The sequence below is a fragment of the Maylandia zebra genome, linkage group LG18 (genome assembly GCF_041146795.1).
Source record: "Maylandia zebra isolate NMK-2024a linkage group LG18, Mzebra_GT3a, whole genome shotgun sequence".
NCBI lineage: Eukaryota > Metazoa > Chordata > Actinopteri > Cichliformes > Cichlidae > Maylandia > Maylandia zebra.
The window spans coordinates 4,773,271-4,801,052 of record NC_135184.1 but is presented as its reverse complement, the minus strand read 5'-3'; the positions used below and the strand labels follow the sequence as shown (position 1 = coordinate 4,801,052).

The 27,782-nt window shown below is 40.7% G+C and overlaps 1 protein-coding gene across 1 annotated transcript; it reads right to left on the bottom strand.

Annotated features, from left to right (window-relative positions):
- Positions 1–1,578: 1,578 nt before the first annotated feature.
- LOC112430630 (uncharacterized) lies at positions 1,579–27,623 on the bottom strand. The gene is made up of 7 exons (XM_076877000.1): positions 27,391–27,623; positions 23,984–24,199; positions 22,749–22,958; positions 18,481–19,250; positions 6,398–6,607; positions 2,740–2,876; positions 1,579–2,375 (listed from the first exon to the last, which is right to left on the bottom strand). Exons 4-7 carry the CDS (start codon positions 18,710–18,712, stop codon positions 2,154–2,156), a joined length of 801 nt encoding a protein of 266 aa, XP_076733115.1. The 5' UTR covers positions 18,713–19,250; positions 22,749–22,958; positions 23,984–24,199; positions 27,391–27,623; the 3' UTR covers positions 1,579–2,153.
- Between the last annotated feature and the right edge of the window lie 159 nt (positions 27,624–27,782).

Below are 27,782 nucleotides of genomic sequence, written 5' to 3'. Positions count from 1 at the left end.
CTCCGGTTCTGTTCATAATTTTTATGGACAGGATTTCTAGGCGCAGCCAAGTGGCGGAGGGCTTTCGCTTTGGTGGCCTCAGAATCTCATCTCTGATTTTTGCGGATGATGTGGTTCTGTTGGCTTCATCGGGTGAGGGCCTCCAGCTCGCACTGGAGCGGTTCGCAGCCGAGTGTAACGCAGCGGGAATGAGGATCAGCACCTCCAAATCTGAGGCCATGGTTCTCAGCCGGAAAAGGGTGGAGTGCCCACTCCGGGTCGGGGATGAGTTCCTGCCCCAAGTGGAGGAGTTCAAGTATCTCGGGGTCTTGTTCGCGAGTGATGGGAGAAGGGAGCTGGAGATCGACAGACGGATTGGGGCTGCGGCTGCAGTAATGCGGACGCTGCACCGGTCCGTCGTGGTGAAGAGGGAGCTGAGTGTAAAAGCGAAGCTCTCAATTTACCGGTCGATCTACGTCCCTACCCTCACCTATGGCCACGAGCTGTGGGTAGTGACCGAAAGAACGAGATCGCGGATACAAGCGGCGGAAATGAGCTTCCTCCGAAGGGTGGCTGGCCTCTCCCTTAGAGATAGGGTGAGAAGTTCGGCCATCCGGGAGGGGCTTAGAGTAGAGCAGCTGCTGCTCCACATCGAAAGGAGCCAGCTGAGGTGGTTCGGGCATCTGGCAAGGATGCCCCCTGGGCGCCTCCTGGGCGAGGTGTTCCAGGCATGTCCCACCGGGAGGAGGCCCCGGGGCAGACCCAGGACACGCTGGAGAGATTATATCTCTCGGCTGGCCTGGGAACGCCTTGGTATTCCCCCGGATAAGCTGGAGGAGGTGGCTGGGGAGAGGGAGGTCTGGACCTCTTTGCTTAGGCTGCTACCCCCGCGACCCGACCTCGGATAAGCGGATGAAGATGGATGGATGGATGGATAATAAAATAACGTGTTAAATGGGTGGAAATCCCTAGATCAATGTTTAAAGTAACACTCACGCATTGACTCTGTCGGCTATGTTTTGCCATGCATGCTCCCTTTCTTTCGCAGCTGAGGCTGTGTTACTTTTTTCCCGCAAAATTTGCATGTTATCGGCATATGCTGCCATCAGAATTTCGGCCTCAAGCGCTGTAAAATACATTGACCGCGCCTTCTTTCCCTCCGTCTCCATGGTGACTCGCTTAATCTGTGCTCCACTAATCAGGGCTTTATGCATCCTCGTGCGCGCGCTTAACTTGGGGTTAAAGCAACTCCGCGTTGATTGAACTGATTGTTATCAGCCTTTCTGAAACCGAATATTCCGAGTTGGACAGTTCGGGGTTACTCAACCCTGAGTATCGTTTTTCACTGAGTTTTCTAAACCGGCTTCCTGAAATAGGGCCCTGGAAAGTGAGGACGAGAATGCTTCACCAAAAGGCAGATCACACAAAGCCCTGTTTAACAGCTCATTTGGAAGTACTGTTAGTGTTTCAAAGAGCAGCAGGATTGTGCAGTCGCATGTTTTAAAGGCTTTTCAGAATTTCTAAAGGCTGGAAAGATGTTGATTCAGGGTTTTGGAACACAATTTAAACCAAAACACAAAATTTACAGGAGATGTAAAGTTTGATGCCAACAGTTTTTATTGAACATACAAGATAAAATAAAATAAAGCTCTCTAGTATGTTTGACATAAGCACATGGAGGCCAAAAGCAAACAAAGATAAATAAAGATGAAGACTCCTGGGGAACTTCTGAGCTCCTTTATGGGAGATGAGTCACCAGCTCCTCCTCCTTTATTATATAATTATCAATATTTTATCTTTAAACTGAATTATCTACAATCTTAAACTGGATTTGTTTAATGTCAAAATGGAACACACTGTTAAAATGACACATTAGTCCATAAGTTATGTTATAAATATAAATAATAAATGAGCTTAAAATATGGATCACAGACAATTTGAGAACAGATCAACTTGTCAACATTGTCATTCCCTAAAATATTCCCTTTCCATCTGAAAAGCACTTGCCATAATGTCAATCCAACTACTACATGGGTAGTTTTTTTAAACTGATATTTCCAAGTGCGTTTTGGAGAAATAGTTATTTTTACATCAAGACACTAAAAATATCTCAAGCACTGTCGAGGCCATGCCAAAGAAAATGAAGAAACTTCAGCAAAGACAAAGCCTATAAACTATAAAACAATGATGTCAGAAAAAGGTGATAAAGGTGCACACATTTTATGGTGGACAAGACAAAAAGTCAAATCTGACGTCCACCTAAATCTTTTCCCACAAGTGGTACAAGAATATGGCTTCTCAACTGTGTGAATTCGCATGTGGCTTTTCAAATTTGATTTTCCCACAAGTGCTACAGGAATATCGTTTTTCATTTGCATGGAATTCCATGTGTATTTTCAAATGGCTTTTATGATTAAACCTTTTCCCACAGGTGCTACAGGAATGTGGTTTCTCACCGGTGTGAATTTGCATGTGTCTAGTCAAGCTTGACTTCCAAAAAAACAAAAACAAAAAAAAAAAAAACCCTTTTCCCACAGGTGCTACATAAATGTGCGGTGTCGGAATTTTGAACACTCGGGCCTGATACGATTTGCTCCCACTCATTTCTGTGCGAGTTACCATCCTTGATTTCATCCTGATCTGCGTCAGGAGATTTGTGAGAATGGAGCTGGTCACTGCTTGGTTCTGGTTCACTGTGGCCACTTTCTTCACGAGCAGGAAAAGTTTCAGTCTCCTGCTTTAGAACAACCGTTTTTCTACTTCACTGGTACAGAGTTCCTCCTGTTCCTCTTTAATCTGTGAAGGATCCTCCTGGTGTAGACTGGAGTTCTTCTCCTGGTTACAGACCTGCTGAGTTGTGAGCCCATCCTCGTCCTTACAGTCATGTTGTGGAAAATCTTAAGGGACATATCAAAAAACATACATTTGAGAAATTACAACCATTAGAAGGTCTCTACATGGTAAGCATATGGCTTAGACAGATCAGCTACGATGAGAAAATAAAGACGATATATAATCAAACAAAAGCACAAAGTGGTATCTCTTAAATTTTGTTATCAAAGTGCACAAAACATTTAAAAATTTGCTTAAAATTATTCAAAAACTTTACAGGACACTCACTTCAGGATTTATTTATTGTTTAGATTAACCATTCATTGCCTTAAAGTTGGGGAGAATGGGAGGTAGAGCCTTCAGCTTTCAGGTCCCTCTTCTGTGGAAACAGCTGCCAGTTTGGATTCGGAAAACAGACACTTTTTAAAAAAAGATTAGGCTTAAAAATTTCCTTTTTGATAAAGCATACATTTATGGCTGGATCAGGTGGCCCTGATTAGGCTCATTGAGATTTAAACTGGGTGAGAGAGCCAATCTTTCTTATACCTGGGGGTATAGAGTTCCACAGCCTGGGAGCAGAACAGCTAAAAGCTCTGCTTCCCATCCTGGTGAGGCGGAAGGAAGGCACAGAAAGCTGGATAGAAGAAGAAGATTGAAGTGAGCGGACAGAAAAGGTAGTGGTTAACAGGTCAGAAAGGTAAGGAGGTGCGAGGTTATGAATGGCCTTGAAGATGAGCACAAGAAGTTTGAAAACTATCCAGAATTTCACAGGGAGCCAGTGAAGTTCCTGAAGAACAGGGGTGATGTGCTGGTAGGAGGGGGTTCTGGTGATAATGTGAGCAGCAGAGTTCTGAACCAGTTGAATCTTATGGAGGGATTTTTGGGGGAGACCATGCAAGAGAGAGTTGTAGTAGTCGGGAGGTAACAAGACTGGGCAAGAATGGATGTAGACTGGGTGACAAGAGAAGGACGAAATCTGTTAGTGTTGCGTAGATGGAAATAGGCAGAACAGGTGAGATTATTGATGTGAGATTTATAGGAAAGTGAACAGTCTAGGATGACACCAAGGCTCTTAACCTGAGGAGAAGGGAAAACTGGAGTTATCGATAGTGAGTCAGAAGTGGTTTGCCTTCAAAAGGTTGGATTTGGTGCCAATAAGGAGGATTTCAGTTTTATCCTTATTGAGCTTCAGAAGGAGTAATAAAGGTAATATTAAAACTAAGAAGCTGCTGCCATTGTTGGAAACTGGAATTGGCTGGGCCACGCTATGAATCCTGGGATAGGTTGGGCAGCGAAGGATACACCCGACCCATCCTTCAAATCTGGAAATGAAGGACACGTTTGTCGGCCGCATTTGGAGGGGTCTTTGAATTTGGACAGCCTTCGCCGAATCGCAGTCAGCCTACAAATGCAGCTTCTGAAGGATTTGATTTCGTGGCTCAAGAGTTGGGAGTTCGCCTTGTAATCGGAAGGTTACCGGTTCGAGCCCCGGCTTGGACAGTCTCGGCCGTTGTGTCCTTAGGCGAGACACTTCACCCGTTGCACAGGTACAACGTTCTGGAATGGCCATCTCTGTCCCCAGACCTGAAAATTACTGAAAATCTTGGGTGCGAGTTAAAGAGAGCTGTCCATGCTCGGAAGCCATCAAACCTGAATGAACTAGAGATGTTTTGTAAAGGGGAATGGTCCAAATTACCTTCAACCACAATCCAGACTCTCATTGGAACCTACAGGAAGCATTTAGAGGCTGTAATTTCTGCAAAAGGCAGATCCACAAAATGTTGATTTCATGTCCTTTTTTGTGGTGCCCAAATTTATGCACCTGCCTGATTTTGTTTAAACAACTATTGCACACTTTCTGTAAATCCAATAAACTTCATTTCACTTCTTAAATATCACTGTGTGTCTCCCATATGATATATTTAACTGACATTTTTTATTGTAACAACCAATGATTTATACAGGAATATAATGACTATTAACAAGGTTGCCCAAACTTTTGCATCCCACTGTATTTCCCTATATGAATAAAATAGAATTGAACTGAGTGAAGGAGGCCATGTTAGACAAACTGAAGAATCATTTATGCACAAATCATAGTGGGAGTTGTTTTTATTTTTTTATTTATTTATTTATTAAATAGGATATGGGAGACTTTTCTTTAATAATGCCATATCACCTCACACAAGGAATGAGAGTTTCATGATTCTTAGTGCAATGGAACCCTGTTTGTATATTTTCTTAATTTTCTTCTCTCGTATGCTTTCATAAGGTCAGTACTGTTAGGGCAGTTAGCATTCTCTTAAAATCTGTTTGTAAGTCCTGCTCCATGTTTTACATAAACATGGAGCAGGACAAAGACAGCGCTTTGTATGTTATAGACATTCATCAACATCTTTTTGCAGCAAATCCTCTATATCCAGTGGCCAGGGAAGATTTTATTAAAAAAAAAAAAAAAAAAAAAAAAAAGTAGTCAAGAACAAACCAGGAACCAATAGCAATACCAGTTCTGAAAGAAAGTGATGATGGATTGGCCACACAATCAGGAAATCCACCGATAACATCACTGCACAGGTCTTGTGCTGTGATGACATTACAGCACAATGTGATGGTTTGTTAAAAGCTTAGTTTCAAATCAATATTTTAAACTGATTGTTCAGTCCTAATGGGGATAATTATGTTAGTGTATGATAATTTTTTAAATCTACAACTGTTTATAACCTGCATAGTTCACATTTCTGTATATCTCATATTTCTGTATAGTTTTTTTATATTTATATCCTGTTCATAGCTTGTACTCACTACAGCCTGTACATACTTATAGATATAGCATATTCATAACATACTTCATACCGTGTACATTATAACATACCATAATAGACCCATTTCTGTAATATACTCACATATCTATATTATTTCTAATATCTATTTGTAATATATCTATATCATGGCTAAAGCACTTCTGGATGGATGCAAACTGCATTTTGTTGCCTTGTACCTGTGACATGTGCAATGACAAACTTGAATTCTATTCTATATGCGAGCAATATTCAAATATTCTCTCTCATGCAGTGAACAGCGGAGATTTCTGTCTACATGCAGAAAGTCATCATTTATGAGGCATACAGCTTGCCACTCCAACTTGGTCCTTGTGGCCAATAATCCAGTTTTCATCGTCTCAACATTTTTCTACATACTGTGTACAGTTCTGGACTAACATGACTTAAATCTGGTGGAATTTTTTGTTTTTTATTAAACAGAAGATTTGAAATCCAGGTTTTATTTTACTGTGCTAACAGAAAACATGTCTTCAGTGAGGCAGTATCCCAGGCGGTAATGCACACCATGTGTCTTTGTGTCGCCTCTGTCAGTGCGCCCCAGGGTGGCTGTGGTTACAATGTAGCTTGCCATCACCAGTGTGCGAATGTGTGTGTGAATGGGTGGATGACTGGATATGTAAAGCGCTTTGGGGTCCTTAGGGACTAGTAAAGCGCTATATAAATACAGGCCATTTACCATTTGTGACATTTTGATGAGTCCTATTCATTTCTATATTATGAAATCTGTATATGACACTTTTACATACCTATTCTGGTCAGCTTTACTCCAGGATTGCACAAATCCAGCCGTTCTCCGGTCCAGACATAAATGCTTTCAGCTTTCTGCTTCAGTTCAAGCTGCTCTCCTTCCCCACTGATGATTTCCTCCTGTACCTCTTTAATCTTTGAAGGCTCTGTGTTCTGCTGGTCCAGATTGGAGCTCCTTTCCTGGTCACTGACCTGCTGATCATCCAGACCTTCGTGTTCAACAAAGGGACACAAGAAAATAGTGACGAATGTGATAATAATAAAGATCAAGAAGGATTAAAGGGGTCACCTATTGAGAATTTAGCTTATGGTTTCAAGGGCTCTTGCATTCTTGCAGATGCTGCCACAGAAACATTCACTCATAGTCATGTGTTCATTGGGTGATGTTGATAACCGTACAGAGTAATTTTTAGATGCGAGTGCCAGTGATCATCACACAATGTGAATAAACAAGCAAACGAACGAACAGTAGCATGATCTGAATATGATCATGAAAGCTTAAAGTACTTTAAGACGGCAGACTGGAAGTCTTTGTGTTTTGACCAACACATTAAACCATATATTTTTAGATACAAGTTGTAACGGCCGCCATTTTCGTTCTGAGTATTTATTATATGGCGTGTTTTGGGGAAAAGCCTGTTCTTACACTTGAGTCTAAGGTTTATTTTGAGCACCTGACAGCTCTTTTTTGCTTCTCATCTATAAACTCTCTCCACAACCTTTCAAATGATTGGTGGTCGAACAGAAATGTCGTGTTCGAGTCGGTGGTGGAGACCGCTTTGCGGCATAATTTGCGTTTGAGTTTTCTAATCCGTGTAAGATTTATCATAACCAAACAATGTCCATCCTACAGGGGGAGCCCCTGGTTTAGGAATAACATCCTCAATTTGTTTTGGCTGGTCCTTCTGTTTGGAGCTACCAGGTTCTGCCTCATCTTGATTGATAGCCAGTGAAGAAACCAATGAAAAAATATTGCTGTAAATGTGTCTTGCGACACCACAAAACAAACAATAGTGTGTCATTCAAAACGATAGATGTTTTAATTTCATCATCAGATATATTTCGTCACATTGCACAACGTTAGCCTACTACAGGGGTTCCCAAAGTGGGGGGTGCAGAGCCATTGCAGGGGGAATGTTAAAAGAAAAGAAAAAAGAAAAAAAAAGAATGCTTGGACACTGCTAGAATAACGGACAGGTTTTTTTGACGGGGCTCCCACACAAACACATACCTATTATGGTCAGCTTTACTCCAGGATTCAACAACAAAACCAGCCGTTCTCCGGTCTAGACATAAATGTTTTCAGCTTCCTGCTTCAGTTCAAGCTGCTCTCCTTCCCCAATGATGGAGATTTCCTCCTGTACCTCTTTAATCTTTGAAGGCTCTGTGTTCTGCTGGTCCAGACTGGAGCTCCTTTCCTGGTCACTGACCTGCTGATCATCCAGACCTTCGTGTTCAACAAAGGGACACAAGAAAATAGTGACGAATGTGATGATAATATAGATCAAGAAGGATTAAAAGGGGTCACCTATTGAGAATTTAGCTTATGGTTTCAAGGGCTCTTGCATTCTTGCAGATGCTGCCACAGAAACATTCACTCATAGTCATGTGTTCATTGGGTGATGTTGATAACCGTACAGAGTCTAATTTTTAGATGCGAGTGCCAGTGATCATCACACAATGTGAATAAACAAGCAAACGAACGAACAGTAGCATGATCTGAATATGATCATGAAAGCTTAAAGTACTTTAAGACGGCAGACTGGAAGTCTTTGTGTTTTGACCAACGCATTAAACCATATATTTTTAGATATAAGTTGTAACAGCCGCCTGTTCTTACACTTGAGTCTAAGGTTTATTTTGAGCACCTGACAGCTCTTTTTTGCTTCTCATCTATAAACTCTCTCCACAACCTTTCAAATGATTGGTGGTCGAACAGAAATGTCGTGTTTGAGTCGGTGGTGGAGACCGCTTTGCGGCATAATTTGGATAGCAGAGTTTTCTGATCTGTGTAAGATTTATCATAACCAAACAATGTCCATCCTACAGGGGGAGCCCCTGGTTTAGGAATAACATCCTCAATTTGTTTTGGCTGGTCCTTCTGTTTGGAGCTACCAGGTTCTGCCTCATCTTGATTGAAGATGAAACCAATGAAAAAAAAAATTAATAAATAAATAAATTTTGCGACACCACAAAACAAACGAAGAAGAATGCTTGGACACTGCTAGAATAACAGACAGGTTTTTTTGACGGGGCTCCCACACAAAACACAAAGCAGAGGTTGAAGCATCGCCGAATATGTTTCCAAACCAACTTCCTTCAAAGCCAAAGACTAGAAAATATGATGAAGCATAGCTTGCCTTTGGCTTCACCTGCACATGTGCCAAGGTAGGTATTGCGGCTCCTCCAACCTATGGCCGCGGCAGGCTAAACATGAGGACACAGATGACGCGCAACAATAAACGCATAAAATACACTTCTGTACCATTTGCTCCTTTTATTCCACATGCAACTGTCCAATATATAAATCAGCACATGGGATTAACTATTAAACAAATGCACAGACTGCACAAACCAATAACTGCAACTCTCCAATAACTGCACTAACTACTATGTCAAATTACAACCTGGTTCATGGCATCAATTAGTGCACAAATATACAAAAACCATTAAGTTCCAGTTAAAATACATCAAAATCATTCAAGCTGCGATCAACAGAAAGTTTTGCCTCATGCTCACCCTACCTTTCTGCTCATCAACATCAGGTGCTGTGAACAGGTGAGTGCAACCACATTTATCATCTACCACACCCATGAGACACGCCCCACACCCGTGCACCAATACAGTGAGTCCATTTAAACCAACCCACTTAGTCAAAAAAGGAACAACTCATATGGCTCCTACAGTAGGTACCCCCAACAGAATTTGTTTCCCCTGCATCGGGAGGATGCGCTAGGCTGTCCAAATCATGCACAAACAGTATCCCACAGTTGTTTATGTTTTTGAACCCACTTTTTGATAGCAATGTTGACTATTATTACACAGGGGAAAAGAAAAACTACACGTAAAATAATTACACCATGACACCTCCACCTTTCTAAATGGAGGGACAATAGCTGCTTGTGTATATGCAAGTGTGTAAAAACTACAGATAGTAAGATTAACAGCATTTTGAATCTGCCATTGCAGAAATTAATCTCATGTAAACAATAACATGTCGCACAGCGTGATGTGAAAGGCACACATCTCTGACATTGTGCGATGAACTCCGTATTCGTCGATCACAGGTAAATGCAAAAACTGAGTTTTCTCCAACCTTTTTGGTGATTCGAAACGCTGTTTACGTGCGGACGAAAGGACCAAATGCATAGAAAAATACCCATGTTGGTGTGGACGTAGCATAAAAGAATTAGTTTTACTGCTACCTGTAATTTATTGCAGTTTACTTTTGATTTATTATTTTCTATCAAAGGTTTAATGTGTGAAATAACTGCAATGGAGTTCGAAAACAAAATATTGGTGAGTGTGCTTGGTGGGAATATTTTTTCTATACGACATTACGGTGTTCTGACAAACCATCCTACTTTGGCAAAACGTCCTACCTTAAGTAGTTTGTGCACATTTCTGCTTTCACAGAGTAATTTCACCACAAATTTAAGTAGGTATGACGGTTTGCCACTTAACTTTGCCCATCAGAGTATACTTGTAGCTCATATTCATAAGCCCAGGATGGTTTGCCACTACATTTTACACATTAAAGTATGGTTGTAGGTCACAGTCACAAAGGTATCATGGTGTGGCACTTGATTTTACCAGTCAGAGTATGTTTCTAGCTCAGATTAACAAAGGTAAGACGATTTGCCACTTAATTTAGCTGTTAAAGTATGCTTGTAGGTCACATTCACAAAGGCAGGATGGTTTGGCACTGAATTTTATCAGTCAGAGTATTTTTCTAGCTGATTTTCACAAAGGTAAGACGGCTCGCAACTTAATTTCGTATTGTGCGCATGCGCAGAAACAATGGGTACGATGATTCGTCAGGTAGGATGGACTCTCAGAAAACCGGCTCAAAAGCCGCAACAGTAAAAAGGAGATGAATACCAGAGTGTTAGTGAGATAGAGGTTTTATCTCAAATTGGCATAGCAGGTTGGCTAAAATGGCTACCAAGGCAAAGACTAGTGAGCTTCCTGAAAGCCTGCCTCAGGTATGCTTTTATCAACACCAGACTAGGTGGGGCCAATTAGCACCAGCTGAACATACTCAGGAGATTAGGGGCTAAACAGGAGCGTAACAGGTGGCTAGTAGCCTTCAGTAACAGCAATAATTCACATGACAATAGTGCATTCATGTAGTTGTAAAAAGAATGGAAAATATATCAAGTAATCCAAACCAAAGTATTCAGAATACATTATTCACATTGAAATGTATTTTAAGTTACTCAAACTACATTTGGGTCATTTATTTGTAATCTGTAGTAGAAAACATTTTAAGAGTAACCTTCTCAACACTGCACAGATATAGCTGCATACACTTTACTGGGGTGTATTACTAGTTTAGATCAATGCATTTATGCAAAGCATTTAGATCATGCCCAAGTAAATCACACAATCCCGCAACCCCCCACGCCTCCACAAATTTACACACCTGTATTGTGTGACTTTATCCCGGGTCTGATATTAAGCAGTCTTAGCTGACGGATCTCCTCCTCATACCGGACGATCGTTTTTTCAAACTCTGAGAAGATTTCTTCTGTAGCAGCATTTAATCTCTCCTTGATGAACTCTCTCAGATGCTGAACTGAAGACATTATTGCAACAACAACCGATACCGCCAAACCAACGTCTTCAAACTTAACTCGGGATCTCTCAATGGCGACATTGCCGCTATTCTTCTTTTATTGCTCTTTTATAGGTATCAAGGGCGTAATACTGCCCTCATCAGGTCAGTCCAGTCCAACATAAAGTCTGGTACTTTGCAGAAAACTGCAATTTTGCCATGAGATTATTAGTGATATCCTGGAATAAAGAAAGAAGAAAATACTTTGATTTAAGTTTGATTTATTGTAAAACCCTTTAGTTTGATCCAGCATTAATCATTTTACAGAACAAAGAATAATCCCTTCATTGATTATAGTCACTCTAAAAATAATTATATAAAATCTTTTTAATAAACGAGGGTCTCCCGATTTCTCTGGTACGGTCCATGAAGTGGAAGTGAAATAACAATATACAAATACATTAATATAAATAAACTACATACATTTAGAGCCTGGAAAGACTCATCCTCAACCAGCTCCGCCCTATAGTTAGGCCACATCAGGATCTCCTTCAGTTTGTTACCAGCCCCACCTCGAGGCTGAGGACGCCATGATATAACTGCTCAATCGTGCCTACGCCCATCTGGGCCAGCTGGTGAGCACTGTGAGGGTCATGGTTTTTTTTGGGTTTTTTTTTACTTTTTCAGTGCATTTAATACATCAGGTCAGTCCTGGGTGATAAGATAAGAGATAACATCAGATAAGATAACCTTTACGAGTCCCACATGTGGGAAATTTCTTTTGTTACAGCAGAAAGTTACACAGCAAAAATTAGAAAACACTGGAATAGGATAAGATGTTAAGAATAAGAATAAGCTACTGTACACAATAGACTAGAATAAAATAAAATACTATATACAATAGAATAAAAATCTTGTAGTATTTATAGGAGATGTAAAACCACAGTCACAACAGGGGTTTACCACCACGACACGGACCCCAGCTCAGTGGTGCAGCCTCAGCAATGAAGGTGCGGTCTGCCTCTCCCCACCGCAGGGAAAAGGGTAACACCACCTGGGTCTGGGTGCAGTTCCCCCCTCCAGGGGCAAGGGTACCTAGACCCGGTTCGTAGAGTATGCTTGGGGAGTGTGATCGTTTGTACAGCGTCTCTTTATGTCTGTCTCCACGTTGGTTGAGTGTGGAGTAAGTGCATATGAGAGCATGAGGGTGGGAATGGATGTTTGTGTCTATATGTCAGGTTGGGTGTCAGGCGCCACCTCTCTGGGGACATCTCAGGCCCTCCAAGGTTTGGAGGCCTATCTCCCCCCACCCCCACTTCCCCTGCCAGTGGCGGACTCCCTCAGACATCGGTGCGTTGGTGGTTCTTTGTGTCCGGGGGTGGGCGTCCAGGTACACACCGGCTCACTCCTTGGCGGCCGCTTATCGGGGCCTGGAGCCTGGGGCTCGCTCGGGCCACTTCGGAGGTGGGGTGCCACCGGCCTCTCGGCCTGGGGCTCGGTCACTCAGGCACGGCTGGCTGCCGGCGGAGCTCACGGGCGCGTCACTGCAACTCCCCCTGGCTTCTGCTCTGCGGCTGCTGAGTGAGCCCTCATCTGGGACTCTCCTCAGCTCTTACTGGGACAGTGGCGCGGCTGCCCCTCTGTTGGTCTTCCTTGGTCTCTTGTGTTCTGCGGGCCTCTGGATGTCTGGAGTTTTGATCTCCTCCATACCTGCTTCATGCCCTGGAGGACGGGGCTGTGGCCCCCCCACACCCTCTAGCAGATCATTACATGAAGGAACCTTTTAAAAACAAGCGCGTCCATGCTCACAGGTGTACACACGGGTGATCACACCCACAAACTACACCCTTTTTGGCTCCTACCTCAAAGCACACTGTGTTCTGTTGATCTTATGTGCTGCACAATAATGTTTAATATTTAGTATTTACTTTCATATTCCCATAGATCATTGTGATGTTGTTTATTCTATTACACTTGTTTTCTTCTGCTTGTTTTCTTTTTTCTTTCTCAACAGGTGATCGATATATGCATTTTTCTTTTTCTTTTTTTCTTTTTTTTTTTCCTGCCCATTCTGTTGGTTTTTGTTTTTTGCCCTTCTCCCCCGTCCCTCTTCTCAGCTGTTTCTCTTCCCTCTGTCCCGTATTCAGCAAGTGAAAATAAAATAAACAATAAAAGGTGAATCAAATGGACCATTATGGCAAGGCTGGGATGGTCAATTTGGTAAAGTAAATCCGTGGGCATCTTTCTTTGCCTTTAGACAATAATTCTGATGGCAAAAGAGCCAAACGGGACAGGCAAAAAAAAAAAAAAAAAAAAAAGCAATGAAGGTGCTGAACATGGTCCATTTAGACTCAATGTTCCCAGTCTCCCTCTGAATGGTGTCGAAGCTCTGCCAGAGGAGACAGTGACGATCTCAAGGACAGGGACTTTTGCTACGTGAATTACTAAATTCACTTGAGAAAAAATATAAGTAAGTTAGTATCAACTAGTGGTAGGACTGAGCTAAAGTGCTATCTGGGTCCATCCAGGTCACTCACCACCCCTGGTGGACACGGGTCAAACTTATATTAGACAATAGAAGGAATAAATAAAAATAAAGCATAAACAAATTTTCACAATTTTCAAATTGTGAGTGGGCAGAGAATTTCTACATGGGTTAAATACATAACAAGACCACCTATCTATACGTCAAACGAGATTAATTACACATGTCTAATTCACTATATTGCCACTGAGGTAAATGAAGTGCAGCCTGCATGGTGTAATAAAATGATAAACATGAATTAGTATAACACCTGTTAGTTACTTCTTTTCAGGACCGGCCTAGTTTGGTTCTGTGGAGAAAAGCACTTTTGGATTTGCTGCTAGTGATGGGATTTCCGGCTCTTTTTAGAGAACCGGCTCTTTCGACTCGGCTCACTAAAAAGAGCCGGCTCTTTCGGCTCCGAACCGGCTCTTCAGGTTGATTTGTTGCTTTAATTAATTATCAACAACAATATAAAATTATGCACAAAAGGAAATAGTAATGTAAAAAACGTGGTTTTCTTTATGTATGTTTATATATAAATACTTATGGGGAACCCTAGAGACGAAACGCGTACAAACTCCAAAGCACTTAGAAATTCCAAAGCACATTTCTAGCGTTAACTGAACTTCTGATACAGAGCTACCTAGATCACTTAAATTACACTAATCGAATGCATATGTCTATTGTTTTTGTTTTTAAAAAACTATATATATATATATATTTTTTCAAATAATTGAAAAAACAAACAAACAAACTTCATTTACCTGTTACTACCACACACCCAATCCGATTGTTGGTACTTGCTGGCTTGTGTAGCCACTAGGTAACAAAAGCTCAACACGGCCCTTAGCATCCTGGAGCACTTCTGTTGTGTTTTGGAGTTTGTACGTGCTTTGTCTCTAGGGGCCACTGTAAATATTCTTTTATTTATTCACTCCACAAAAAATGAAATAAATAAATTATAAAATACAAAAACCAACTATTTACATTTCATACATTTCAACTTTTAACTACTTAAATTTTCAGCTTTTTCCTTTTAAACAAATTTAAAGTGAAACAACACAAAACACTGCAAACCACAACACAGTAAAATATAAACTAAAATATGGAAAAAAGGGTGAAAAAAAGAACGCCCAGATCTTTAATTAAGGGAAAGGTTGGCATTTAGAAATAATAATATCACACTCAACTGACTGCGTTTTATCTTCCCATTGCACTGATGGGTGGACAGTTCTTAGGTGCCTGTGCATGTTGTTTGTGGAGCCGGCTCTATATGATATCCTTTTCTTGTAGACTCTACACTCTGCCTTTGTTTTGACAAAAAGATTGAAATGGCTCCAGACTTTGCTTCTTTTCTTGGTGCCACTCATTTTCTTTACTGTACCTTTCTCTGTACCGGCTCGCATCGTTCACTTCAAAGATCCGGCTCTAGGAGCCATTTTGTTCGCGACCGACCCATCACTATTTGCTGCCTCAGTTGTGGTCTGGAACCTGTACGTCGGTAAGATTAGAGCTTCCAGTGACTGTGAAGACTGAACCTAACTCAGACAGTTAAGACGATTCTTGAATTTTGATTTAATCAAGATTTTGATGCAAATTGGTGTTACTGAAGCTCCGAGAGGGAGGGGTGTGTTATTTAATTAAATTGCATGCTGGTTTAAATTCATGTTTGGTACCTCCTAAGGAATTGTGGACTGCATTAAGTCCACTGTGATGACTAATTGGCTAACTTGATCTGAAAATACCATCGCAGATTTGTTTGAATCTTTTTTCATGTCACTGATGGTGGTATAAAAAAGGAAGACATGCTCTTAGCAGACAGGGGAGTTGTGTGTTCAGTGTTTGCTATTATGTGCTCCACTTTTGTTCTGAAACATCTTCAGAAGACATTGATGGAGTACGGTTGAGGACCTGGGCCCTATTTCAGGAAGCCGGTTTAGTGCAAACTCTGAGTAAGCATACCGTGAGTTAACGAAAACTCTGGGTTTTCAGTTTCACAAAGTGAGTTTAGATTAATCCTGAGTGAGTTACTATGATGACACACTCCGTGAAGCTAACCTGCCCCCTAGCAGGTTTACTTCTACTAACCCCGACTCTCTCCGCCTCTTTGTCGGAAACCTGACTGTAGGAAGTGTCGGACATGGCGTGCCCCTTCCTTGAAGAGCCAGTAGATGTTGAAGCCCAAATTCTCTGCAGAGCTCTCCGCCGGGAGAGAGTGATTGCACGCATTTTATCATTTCCTGATGATTTTCTGTGTGAACGTTACAGTTTTTCAGCACAATCCATAATTTATTTGGATAACATCCTCAGGCCTAATATTGCTCATGTGACACATCGCGGACATCCTCTCAGTTCTGTACATATTTGTATTGCACTTCGGTTTTTTGCAAACGGGAGCTTTCTGTATAATATTGGTGATGCTGAGCACGTTTCCAAGGCTACCGTCTGTCGGGCAGTCAGGAATGTTACAGTTGCACTGAAACGTCTCCTGTACTCGTCTGTGGTGTTCCCCGGTCATAGACCCACAAGATTTATCAAAGAGGGATTCCACAAAATTGCAGGTATCAGGATGAACGAAACTTAATTCATGATGTGGTGATATTTGAACTACTACTTAAATTTTACATTTATTCTCACGGTTCCCAGGCGTGATTGGCTGTATAGATGGCACTCACATTCCAATCATTGCTCCTTCAGTAAATGAAGGAGACTATGAACAGGAAGTCGTTCCACAGCATTAATGTACAGGTACATAGTTCCCTGTAGCATTTCAAACTAACAAATTATTTCATTATAGTAATGGATGCTAATTTGTGTTCTCTGCACTGTGAAGATCATATGTGATGCTGCCAACATTATCACAAATGTGGAAGCCAACTGCTCAGCCTCTGTGAGTGGTGGTGGTGGAGGACCCCCACCTGTTTTTCGGGCCTCCGCTTTTTTTCTGTTGGCTATAACGGGTCACATTTGAGCATACAGAGTAAGCAAATATGTACTTGTAATGTGCTCAGATAATTTCAATAAGTGCTTACAGAAAGAAAATTAATGTAGCCTCTAACTGCAATTGATTTACATGGGACAAACAGACCAAGCACTATGGCTCATAATACAATTACACCTTACCTGTTTGGACTATATTTTTATATTTCATTTTTACTTGCTGCCAGGAACGTTTGGGGCCTGTTGGGTTGCACCTGCGCTCACATCACATCACAAAATAAAATGTATAAAATAAAAAATAAAATATAATAAAATAACGTGTTAAATGGGTGGAAATCCCTAGATCAATGTTTAAATTAACACTCACGCATTGACTCTGTCGGCTATGTTTTGCCATGCATGCTCCCTTTCTTTCGCAGCTGAGGCTGTGTTACTTTTTTCCCGCAAAATTTGCATGTTATCGGCATATGCTGCCATCAGAATTTCGGCCTCAAGCACTGTAAAATACATTGACCGCGCCTTCTTTCCCTCCGTCTCCATGGTGACTCGCTTAATCTGTGCTCCACTAATCAGGGCTTTATGTATCCTCGTGCGCGCGCTTGACTTGGGGTTAAAGCAACTCCGCGTTGATTGAACTACTTGTTATCAGCCTTTCTGAAACCGAATATTCCGAGTTGGACAGTTCGGGGTTACTCAACCCTGAGTATCGTTTTTCACTGAGTTTTCTAAACCGGCTTCCTGAAATAGGGCCCTGGAAAGTGAGGACGAGAATGCTTCACCAAAAGGCAGATCACACAAAGCCCTGTTTAACAGCTCATTTGGAAGTACTGTTAGTTTTTCAAAGAGCAGCAGGATTGTGCAGTCGCATGTTTTAAAGGCTTTTCAGAATTTCTAAAGGCTGGAAAGATGTTGATTCAGGGTTTTGGAACACAATTTAAACCAAAATACAAAATTTACAGGAGATGTAAAGTTTGATGCCAACAGTTTTTATTGAACATACAAGATAAAATAAAATAAAAAAGCTCTCTAGTATGTTTGACATAAGCACATGGAGGCCAAAAGCAAACAAAGATAAATAAAGATGAAGACTCCCGGGGAACTTCTGAGCTCCTTTATGGGAGATGAGTCACCAGCTCCTCCTCCTTTATTATATAATTATCAATATTTTATCTTTAAACTGAATTATCTACAATCTTAAACTGGATTTGTTTAATGTCAAAATGGAACACACTGTTAAAATGACACATTAGTCCATAAGTTATGTTATAAATATAAATAATAAATGAGCTTAAAATATGGATCACAGACAATTTGAGAACATAGATCAACTTGTCAACATTGTCATTCCCTAAAATATTCCCTTTCCATCTGAAAAGCACTTGCCATAATGTCAATCCAACTACTACATGGGTAGTTTTTTTAAACTGATATTTCCAAGTGCGTTTTGGAGAAATAGTTATTTTTACATCAAGACACTAAAAATATCTCAAGCACTGTCGAGGCCATGCCAAAGAAAATGAAGAAACTTCAGCAAAGACAAAGCCTATAAACTATAAAACAATGTCAGAAAAAGGTGATAAAGGTGCACACATTTTATGGTGGACAAGACAAAAAGTTTGTCTTGTCCATGTGTCAAAACAGAAACTGAGCTTCCGAAAGCCTTTTTAAATTTTCAGTTTTCAATGACCCAAACACTGTTTATGTGTTCTACCACCACCATTTTCTAAGAATGAAACTTAGCATGTAGCATCTTTTCCTAATTGCATTTTCAACTGTACTGGAGAACTAAAATGTTTCACACAGGTGCTGAAACAGTGTGGTTTTTCACTTTTGTGAACTGGCATGTGTTATTTCAAGTTTCCCTTTACCTGAATCTTTTCTAGAGGTGCTACAAGAATGTGGCTTCTCACCTGTGTGAATTTGCATGTGTCTAGTCAAATCTGACGTCCACCTAAATCTTTTCCCACAAGTGGTACAAGAATATGGCTTCTCAACTGTGTGAATTCGCATGTGGCTTTTCAAATTTGATTTTCCCACAAGTGCTGCAGGAATATCGTTTTTCATTTGCATGGAATTCCATGTGTATTTTCAAATGGCCTTTATGATTAAACCTTTTCCCACAGGTGCTACAGGAATGTGGTTTCTCACCGGTGTGAATTTGCATGTGTCTAGTCAAGCTTGACTTCCAAAAAAACAAAAACAAAAAAAAAAAAAATAAAAATAAAAAAACCTTTTCCCACAGGTGCTACATAAATGTGCGGTGTCGGAATTTTGAACACTCGGGCCTGATACGATTTGCTCCCACTCATTTCTGTGCGAGTTACCACCCTTGACTTCATCCTGATCTGTGTCAGGAGATTTGTGAGAATGGAGCTGGTCACTGCTTGGTTCTGGTTCACTATGATCATTTTCTTCACGAGCAGGAAAAGTTTCAGTCTCCTGCTTTAGAACAACCGTTTTTCTACTTCACTGGTACAGAGTTCCTCTTGTTCCTCTTTAATCTGTGAAGGATCCTCCTGGTGTAGACTGGAGTTCTTCTACTGGTTACAGACCTGCTGAGTTGTGAGCCCATCCTCGTCCTTACAGTCATGTTGTGGAAATCTTAAATCTAAATCAAAAAACATACATTTGAGAAATTACAACCATTAGAAGGTCTCTACATGGTAAGCATATGGCTTAGACAGATCAGCTACGATGAGAAAATAAAGACGATATATAATCAAACAAAAGCACAAAGTGGTATCTCTTAAATTTTGTTATCAAAGTGCACAAAACATTTAAAAATTTGCTTAAAATTATTCAAAAACTTTACAGGACACTCACTTGAGGATTTATTTATTGTTTAGATTAACCATTCATTGCCTTAAAGTTGGGGAGAATGGGAGGTAGAGCCTTCAGCTTTCAGGTCCCTCTTCTGTGGAAAAAGCTGCCAGTTTGGATTCGGAAAACAGACACTCTTTTTAAAAAAAAAAAAGATTAGGCTTAAAAATTTCCTTTTTGATAAAGCATACATTTATGGCTGGATCAGGTGGCCCTGATTAGGCTCATTGAGATTTAAACTGTGTGAGAGAGCCAATCTTTCTTATACCTGGGGGTATAGAGTTCCACAGCCTGGGAGCAGAACAGCTAAAAGCTCTGCTTCCCATCCTGGTGAGGCGGAAGGAAGGCACAGAAAGCTGGATAGAAGAAGAAGATTGAAGTGAGCGGACAGAAAAGGTAGTGGTTAACAGGTCAGAAAGGTAAGGAGGTGCGAGGTTATGAATGGCCTTGAAGATGAGCACAAGAAGTTTGAAAACTATCCAGAATTTCACAGGGAGCCAGTGAAGTTCCTGAAGAACAGGGGTGATGTGCTGGTAGGAGGCAGTTCTGGTGATAATGTGAGCAGCAGAGTTCTGAACCAGTTGAATCTTATGGAGGGATTTTTGGGGGAGACCATGCAAGAGAGAGTTGTAGTAGTCGGGAGGTAACAAGACTGGGCAAGAATGGATGTAGACTGGGTGACAAGAGAAGGATGAAATCTGTTAGTGTTGCGTAGATGGAAATAGGCAGAACAGGTGAGATTATTGATGTGAGATTTATAGGAAAGTGAACAGTCTAGGATGACACCAAGGGTCTTAACCTGAGGAGAAGGGAAAACTGGAGTTATCGATAGTGAGTCAGAAGTGGTTTGCCTTCAAAAGGTTGGATTTGGTGCCAATAAGGAGGATTTCAGTTTTATCCTTATTGAGCTTCAGAAGGAGTAATAAAGGTAATATTAAAACTAAGAAGCTGCTGCCATTGTTGGAAACTGGAATTGGCTGGGCCACGCTATGAATCCTGGGATAGGTTGGGCAGCGAAGGATACACCCGACCCATCCTTCAAATCTGGAAATGAAGGACACGTTTGTCGGCCGCATTTGGAGGGGGTCTTTGAATTTGGCTGTAACGCAGTCAGCCTACAAATGCAGCTTCTGAAGGATTTGATTTCGTGGCTCAAGAGTTGGGAGTTCGCCTTGTAATCGGAAGGTTACCGGTTAGAGCCCCGGCTTGGACAGTCTCGGCCGTTGTGTCCTTAGGCGAGACACTTCACCCGTTGCACAGGTACAACGTTCTGGAATGGCCATCTCTGTCCCAAGACCTGAAAATTACTGAAAATCTTGGGTGCGAGTTAAAGAGAGCTGTCCATGCTCGGAAGCCATCAAACCTGAATGAACTAGAGATGTTTTATAAAGGGGAATGGTCCAAATTACCTTCAACCACAATCCAGACTCTCACTGGAACCTACAGGAAGCATTTAGAGGCTGTAATTTCTGCAAAAGGCAGATCCACAAAATGTTGATTTCATGTCCTTTTTTGTGGTGCCCAAATTTATGCACCTGCCTGATTTTGTTTAAACAACTATTGCACACTTTCTGTAAATCCAATAAACTTCATTTCACTTCTTAAATATCACTGTGTGTCTCCCATATGATATATTTAACTGACATTTTTTTATTGTAACAACCAATGATTTATACAGGAATATAATGACTATTAACAAGGTTGCCCAAACTTTTGCATCCCACTGTATTTCCCTATATGAATAAAATAGAATTGAACTGAGTGAAGGAGGCCATGTTAGACAAACTGAAGAATCATTTATGCACAAATCATAGGAGTTGTTTTTATTTATTTATTTATTTATTAAATAGGATATGGGAGACTTTTCTTTAATAATGCCATATCACCTCACACAAGGAATGAGAGTTTCATGATTCTTAGTGCAATGGAACCCTGTTTGTATATTTTCTTAATTTTCTTCTCTCGTATGCTTTCATAAGGTCAGTACTGTTAGGGCAGTTAGCATTCTCTTAAAATCTGTTTGTAAGTCCTGCTCCATGTTTTACATAAACATGGAGCAGGACAAAGACAGCGCTCTGTATGTTATAGACATTCATCAACATCTTTTTGCAGCAAATACACTGTATCCAGTGGCCAGGGAAGATTTAAAAAAAAAAAAAAAGAAAAAAAAAAGTAGTCAAGAACAAACCAGGAACCAATAGCAATACCAGTTCTGAAAGAAAGTGATGATGGATTGGCCACACAATCAGGAAATCCACCGATAACATCACTGCACAGGTCTTGTGCTGTGATGACATTACAGCACAATGTGATGGTTTGTTAAAAGCTTAGTTTCAAATCAATATTTTAAACTGATTGTTCAGTCCTAATGGGGATAATTATGTTAGTGTATGATAATTTTTTAAATCTACAACTGTTTATAACCTGCATAGTTCACATTTCTGTATATCTCATATTTCTGTATAGTTTTTTTATATTTATATCCTGTTCATAGCTTGTACTCACTACAGCCTGTACATACTTATAGATATAGCATATTCATAACATACTTCATACCGTGTACATTATAACATACCATAGACCCATTTCTGTAATATACTCACATATCTATATTATTTCTAATATCTATTTGTAATATATCTATATCATGGCTAAAGCACTTCTGGATGGATGCAAACTGCATTTTGTTGCCTTGTACCTGTGACATGTGCAATGACAAACTTGAATTCTATTCTATATGCGAGCAATATTCAAATATTCTCTCTCATGCAGTGAACAGCGGAGATTTCTGTCTACATGCAGAAAGTCATCATTTATGAGGCATACAGCTTGCCACTCCAACTTGGTCCTTGTGGCCAATAATCCAGTTTTCATCGTCTCAACATTTTTCTACATACTGTGTACAGTTCTGGACTAACATGACTTAAATCTGGTGGAATTTTTTGTTTTTTATTAAACAGAAGATTTGAAATCCAGGTTTTATTTTACTGTGCTAACAGAAAACATGTCTTCAGTGAGGCAGTATCCCAGGCGGTAATGCACACCATGTGTCTTTGTGTCGCCTCTGTCAGTGCGCCCCAGGGTGGCTGTGGTTACAATGTAGCTTGCCATCACCAGTGTGCGAATGTGTGTGTGAATGGGTGGATGACTGGATATGTAAAGCGCTTTGGGGTCCTTAGGGACTAGTAAAGCGCTATATAAATACAGGCCATTTACCATTTGTGACATTTTGATGAGTCCTATTCATTTCTATATTATGAAATCTGTATATGACACTTTTACATACCTATTCTGGTCCGCTTTACTCCAGGATTGCACAAATCCAGCCGTTCTCCGGTCCAGACATAAATGCTTTCAGCTTTCTGCTTCAGTTCAAGCTGCTCTCCTTCCCCAATGATGATTTCCTCCTGTACCTCTTTAATCTTTGAAGGCTCTGTGTTCTGCTGGTCCAGACTGGAGCTCCTTTCCTGGTCACTGACCTGCTGATCATCCAGACCTTTGTGTTCAACAAAGGGACACAAGAAAATAGTGACGAATGTGATAATAATAAAGATCAAGAAGGATTAAAGGGGTCACCTATTGAGAATTTAGCTTATGGTTTCAAGGGCTCTTGCATTCTTGCAGATGCTGCCACAGAAACATTCACTCATAGTCATGTGTTCATTGGGTGATGTTGATAACTGTACAGAGTAATTTTTAGATGCGAGTGCCAGTGATCATCACACAATGTGAATAAACAAGCAAACGAACGAACAGTAGCATGATCTGAATATGATCATGAAAGCTTAAAGTACTTTAAGACGGCAGACTGGAAGTCTTTGTGTTTTGACCAACACATTAAACCATATATTTTTAGATACAAGTTGTAACGGCCGCCATTTTCGTTCTGAGTATTTATTATATGGCGTGTTTTGGGGAAAAGCCTGTTCTTACACTTGAGTCTAAGGTTTATTTTGAGCACCTGACAGCTCTTTTTTTGCTTCTCATCTATAAACTCTCTCCACAACCTTTCAAATGATTGGTGGTCAAACAGAAATGTCGTGTTCGAGTCTGTGGTGGAGACCGCTTTGCGGCATAATTTGCGTTTGAGTTTTCTAATCCGTGTAAGATTTATCATAACCAAACAATGTCCATCCTACAGGGGGAGCCCCTGGTTTAGGAATAACATCCTCAATTTGTTTTGGCTGGTCCTTCTGTTTGGAGCTACCAGGTTCTGCCTCATCTTGATTGATAGCCAGTGAAGAAACCAATGAAAAAATATTGCTGTAAATGTGTCTTGCGACACCACAAAACAGACAATAGTGTGTCATTCAAAACGATAGAGGTTTTAATTTCATCATCAGATATATTTCGTCACATTGCACAACGTTAGCCTACTACAGGGGTTCCCAAAGTGGGGGGTGCAGAGCCATTGCAGGGGGAATGTTAAAAGAAAAGAAAAAAGAAAAAAAAAAAGAATGCTTGGACACTGCTAGAATAACGGACAGGTTTTTTTGACGGGGCTCCCACACAAACACATACCTATTATGGTCAGCTTTACTCCAGGATTCAACAACAAAACCAGCTGTTCTCCGGTCCAGACATAAATGTTTTCAGCTTCCTGCTTCAGTTCAAGCTGCTCTCCTTCCCCAATGATGGAGATTTCCTCCTGTACCTCTTTAATCTTTGAAGGCTCTGTGTTCTGCTGGTCCAGACTGGAGCTCCTTTCCTGGTCACTGACCTGCTGATCATCCAGACCTTCGTGTTCAACAAAGGGACACAAGAAAATAGTGATGAATGTGATGATAATATAGATCAAGAAGGATTAAAAGGGGTCACCTATTGAGAATTTAGCTTATGGTTTCAAGGGCTCTTGCATTCTTGCAGATGCTGCCACAGAAACATTCACTCATAGTCATGTGTTCATTGGGTGATGTTGATAACCGTACAGAGTCTAATTTTTAGATGCGAGTGCCAGTGATCATCACACAATGTGAATAAACAAGCAAACGAACGAACAGTAGCATGATCTGAATATGATCATGAAAGCTTAAAGTACTTTAAGACAGCAGACTGGAAGTCTTTGTGTTTTGACCAACGCATTAAACCATATATTTTTAGATATAAGTTGTAACGGCCGCCTGTTCTTACACTTGAGTCTAAGGTTTATTTTGAGCACCTGACAGCTCTTTTTTGCTTCTCATCTATAAACTCTCTCCACAACCTTTCAAATGATTGGTGGTCGAACAGAAATGTCGTGTTTGAGTCGGTGGTGGAGACCGCTTTGCGGCATAATTTGGATAGCAGAGTTTTCTGATCTGTGTAAGATTTATCATAACCAAACAATGTCCATCCTACAGGGGGAGCCCCTGGTTTAGGAATAACATCCTCAATTTGTTTTGGCTGGTCCTTCTGTTTGGAGCTACCAGGTTCTGCCTCATCTTGATTGATAGCCAGTGAAGATGAAACCAATGAAAAAAAATAAATAAATAAATAAATTTTGCGACACCACAAAACAAACGAAGAAGAATGCTTGGACACTGCTAGAATAACGGACAGGTTTTTTTGACTGGGCTCCCACACAAACACAAAGCAGAGGTTGAAGCATCGCCGAATATGTTTCCAAACCAACTTCCTTCAAAGCCAAAGACTAGAAAATATGATGAAGCATAGCTTGCCTTTGGCTTCACCTGCACATGTGCCAAGGTAGGTATTGCGGCTCCTCCAACCTATGGCCGCGGCAGGCTAAACATGAGGACACAGATGACGCGCAACAATAAACGCATAAAATACACTTCTGTACCATTTGCTCCTTTTATTCCACATGCAACTGTCCAATATATAAATCAGCACATGGGATTAACTATTAAACAAATGCACAGACTGCACAAACAAATAACTGCAACTCTCCAATAACTGCACTAACTACTATGTCAAATTACAACCTGGTTCATGGCATCAATTAGTGCACAAATATACAAAAACCATTAAGTTCCAGTTAAAATACATCAAAATCATTCAAGCTGCGATCAACAGAAAGTTTTGCCTCATGCTCACCCTACCTTTCTGCTCATCAACATCAGGTGCTGTGAACAGGTGAGTGCAACCACATTTATCATCTACCACACCCATGAGACACGCCCCACACCCGTGCACCAATACAGTGAGTCCATTTAAACCAACCCACTTAGTCAAAAAAGGAACAACTCATATGGCTCCTACAGTAGGTACCCCCAACAGAATTTGTTTCCCCTGCATCGGGAGGATGCGCTAGGCTGTCCAAATCATGCACAAACAGTATCCCACAGTTGTTTATGTTTTTGAACCCACTTTTTGATAGCAATGTTGACTATTATTACACAGGGGAAAAGAAAAACTACACGTAAAATAATTACACCATGACACCTCCACCTTTCTAAATGGAGGGACAATAGCTGCTTGTGTATATGCAAGTGTGTAAAAACTGCAGATAGTAGAAATTAATCTGCAGAAATTAATCTCATGTAAACAATAACATGGCGCACAGCGTGATGTGAAAGGCACACATCTCTGACATTGTGCGATGAACTCCGTATTCGTCGACCACAGGTAAATGCAAAAACTGAGTTTTCTCCAACCTTTTTGGTGATTCGAAACGCTGTTTACGTGCGGACGAAAGGACCAAATGCATAGAAAAATACCCATGTTGGTGTGGACATAGCATAAAAGAGTTATTAGTTTTACTGCTACCTGTAATTTATTGCAGTTTACTTTTGATTTATTATTTTCTATCAAAGGTTTAATGTGTGAAATAACTGCAATGGAGTTCAAAAACAAAATATTGGTGAGTGTGCTTGGTGGGAATATTTTTTCTATACGACATTACGGTGTTCTGACAAACCATCCTACTTTGGCAAAACGTCCTACTGTAAGTAGTTTGTGCACATTTCTGCTTTCACAGAGTAATTTCACCACAAATTTAAGTAGGTATGACGGTTTGCCACTTAACTTTGCCCATCAGAGTATACTTGTAGCTCATATTCATAAGCCCAGGATGGTTTGCCACTACATTTTACACATTAAAGTATGGTTGTAGGTCACAGTCACAAAGGTATCATGGTGTGGCACTTGATTTTACCAGTCAGAGTATGTTTCTAGCTCAGATTAACAAAGGTAAGACGATTTGCCACTTAATTTAGCTGTTAAAGTATGCTAGTAGGTCACATTCACAAAGACAGGATGGTTTGGCACTGAATTTTATCAGTCAGAGTATTTTTCTAGCTGATTTTCACAAAGGTAAGACGGCTCGCAACTTTATTTCGTATTGTGCGCATGCGCAGAAACAATGGGTACGATGATTCGTCAGGTAGGATGGACTCTCAGAAAACCGGCTCAAGAGCCGCAACAGTAAAAAGGAGATGAATACCAGAGTGTTAGTGAGATAGAGGTTTTATCTCAAATTGGCATAGCAGGTTGGCTAAAATGGCTACCAAGGCAAAGACTAGTGAGCTTCCTGAAAGCCTGCCTCAGGTATGCTTTTATCAACACCAGACTAGGTGGGGCCAATTAGCACCAGCTGAACATACTCAGGAGATTAGGGGCTAAACAGGAGCGTAACAGGTGGCTAGTAGCCTTCAGTAATAGCAATAATTCACATGACAATAGTGCATTCATGTAGTTGTAAAAGGAATGGAAAATATATCAAGTAATCCAAACCAAAGTATTCAGAATACATTATTCACATTGAAATGTATTTTAAGTTACTCAAACTACATTTGGGCCATTTATTTGTAATCTGTAGTAAAAAACATTTTAAGAGTAACCTTCTCAACACTGCACAGATATAGCTGCATACACTTTACTGGGGTGTATTACTAGTTTAGATCAATGCATTTATGCAAAGCATTTAGATCATGCCCAAGTAAATCACACAATCCCGCAACCCCCCACGCCTCCACAAATTTACACACCTGTATTGTGTGACTTTATCCCGGGTCTGATATCCAGCGGTATTAGCTGACGGATCTCCTCCTCATACCGGACGATCGTTTTTTCAAACTCTGAGAAGATTTCTTCTGTAGCAGCATTTAATCTCTCCTTGATAAACTCTCTCAGATGCTGAACTGAAGACATTATTGCAACAACAACCGATACCGCCAAACCAACGTCTTCAAACTTAACTCGGGATCTCTCAATGGCACCATTGCCGCTATTCTTCTTTTATTGCTCTTTTATAGGTATCAAGGGCGTAATACTGCCCTCATCAGGTCAGTCCAGTCCAACATAAAGTCTGGTACTTTGCAGAAAACTGCAATTTTGCCATGAGATTATTAGTGATATCCTGGAATAAAGAAAGAAGAAA

Bases quoted from the DNA above. Each gene is read 5' to 3' on its own strand.
- LOC112430630 (XM_076877000.1), bottom strand. From the start codon at position 18,712: ATGCAAATGAAAAACGATATTCCTGCAGCACTTGTGGGAAAATCAAAT. The intron at 6,608-18,480 runs GTTCACAAAAGT...TTGAACACGAAG, and splicing joins ACTTGAAATAACACATGCCA to GTCTGGATGATCAGCAGGTC. The intron at 2,877-6,397 runs GTATGTAAAAGT...ATGTCCCTTAAG, and splicing joins AGTAAAGCTGACCAGAATAG to ATTTTCCACAACATGACTGT.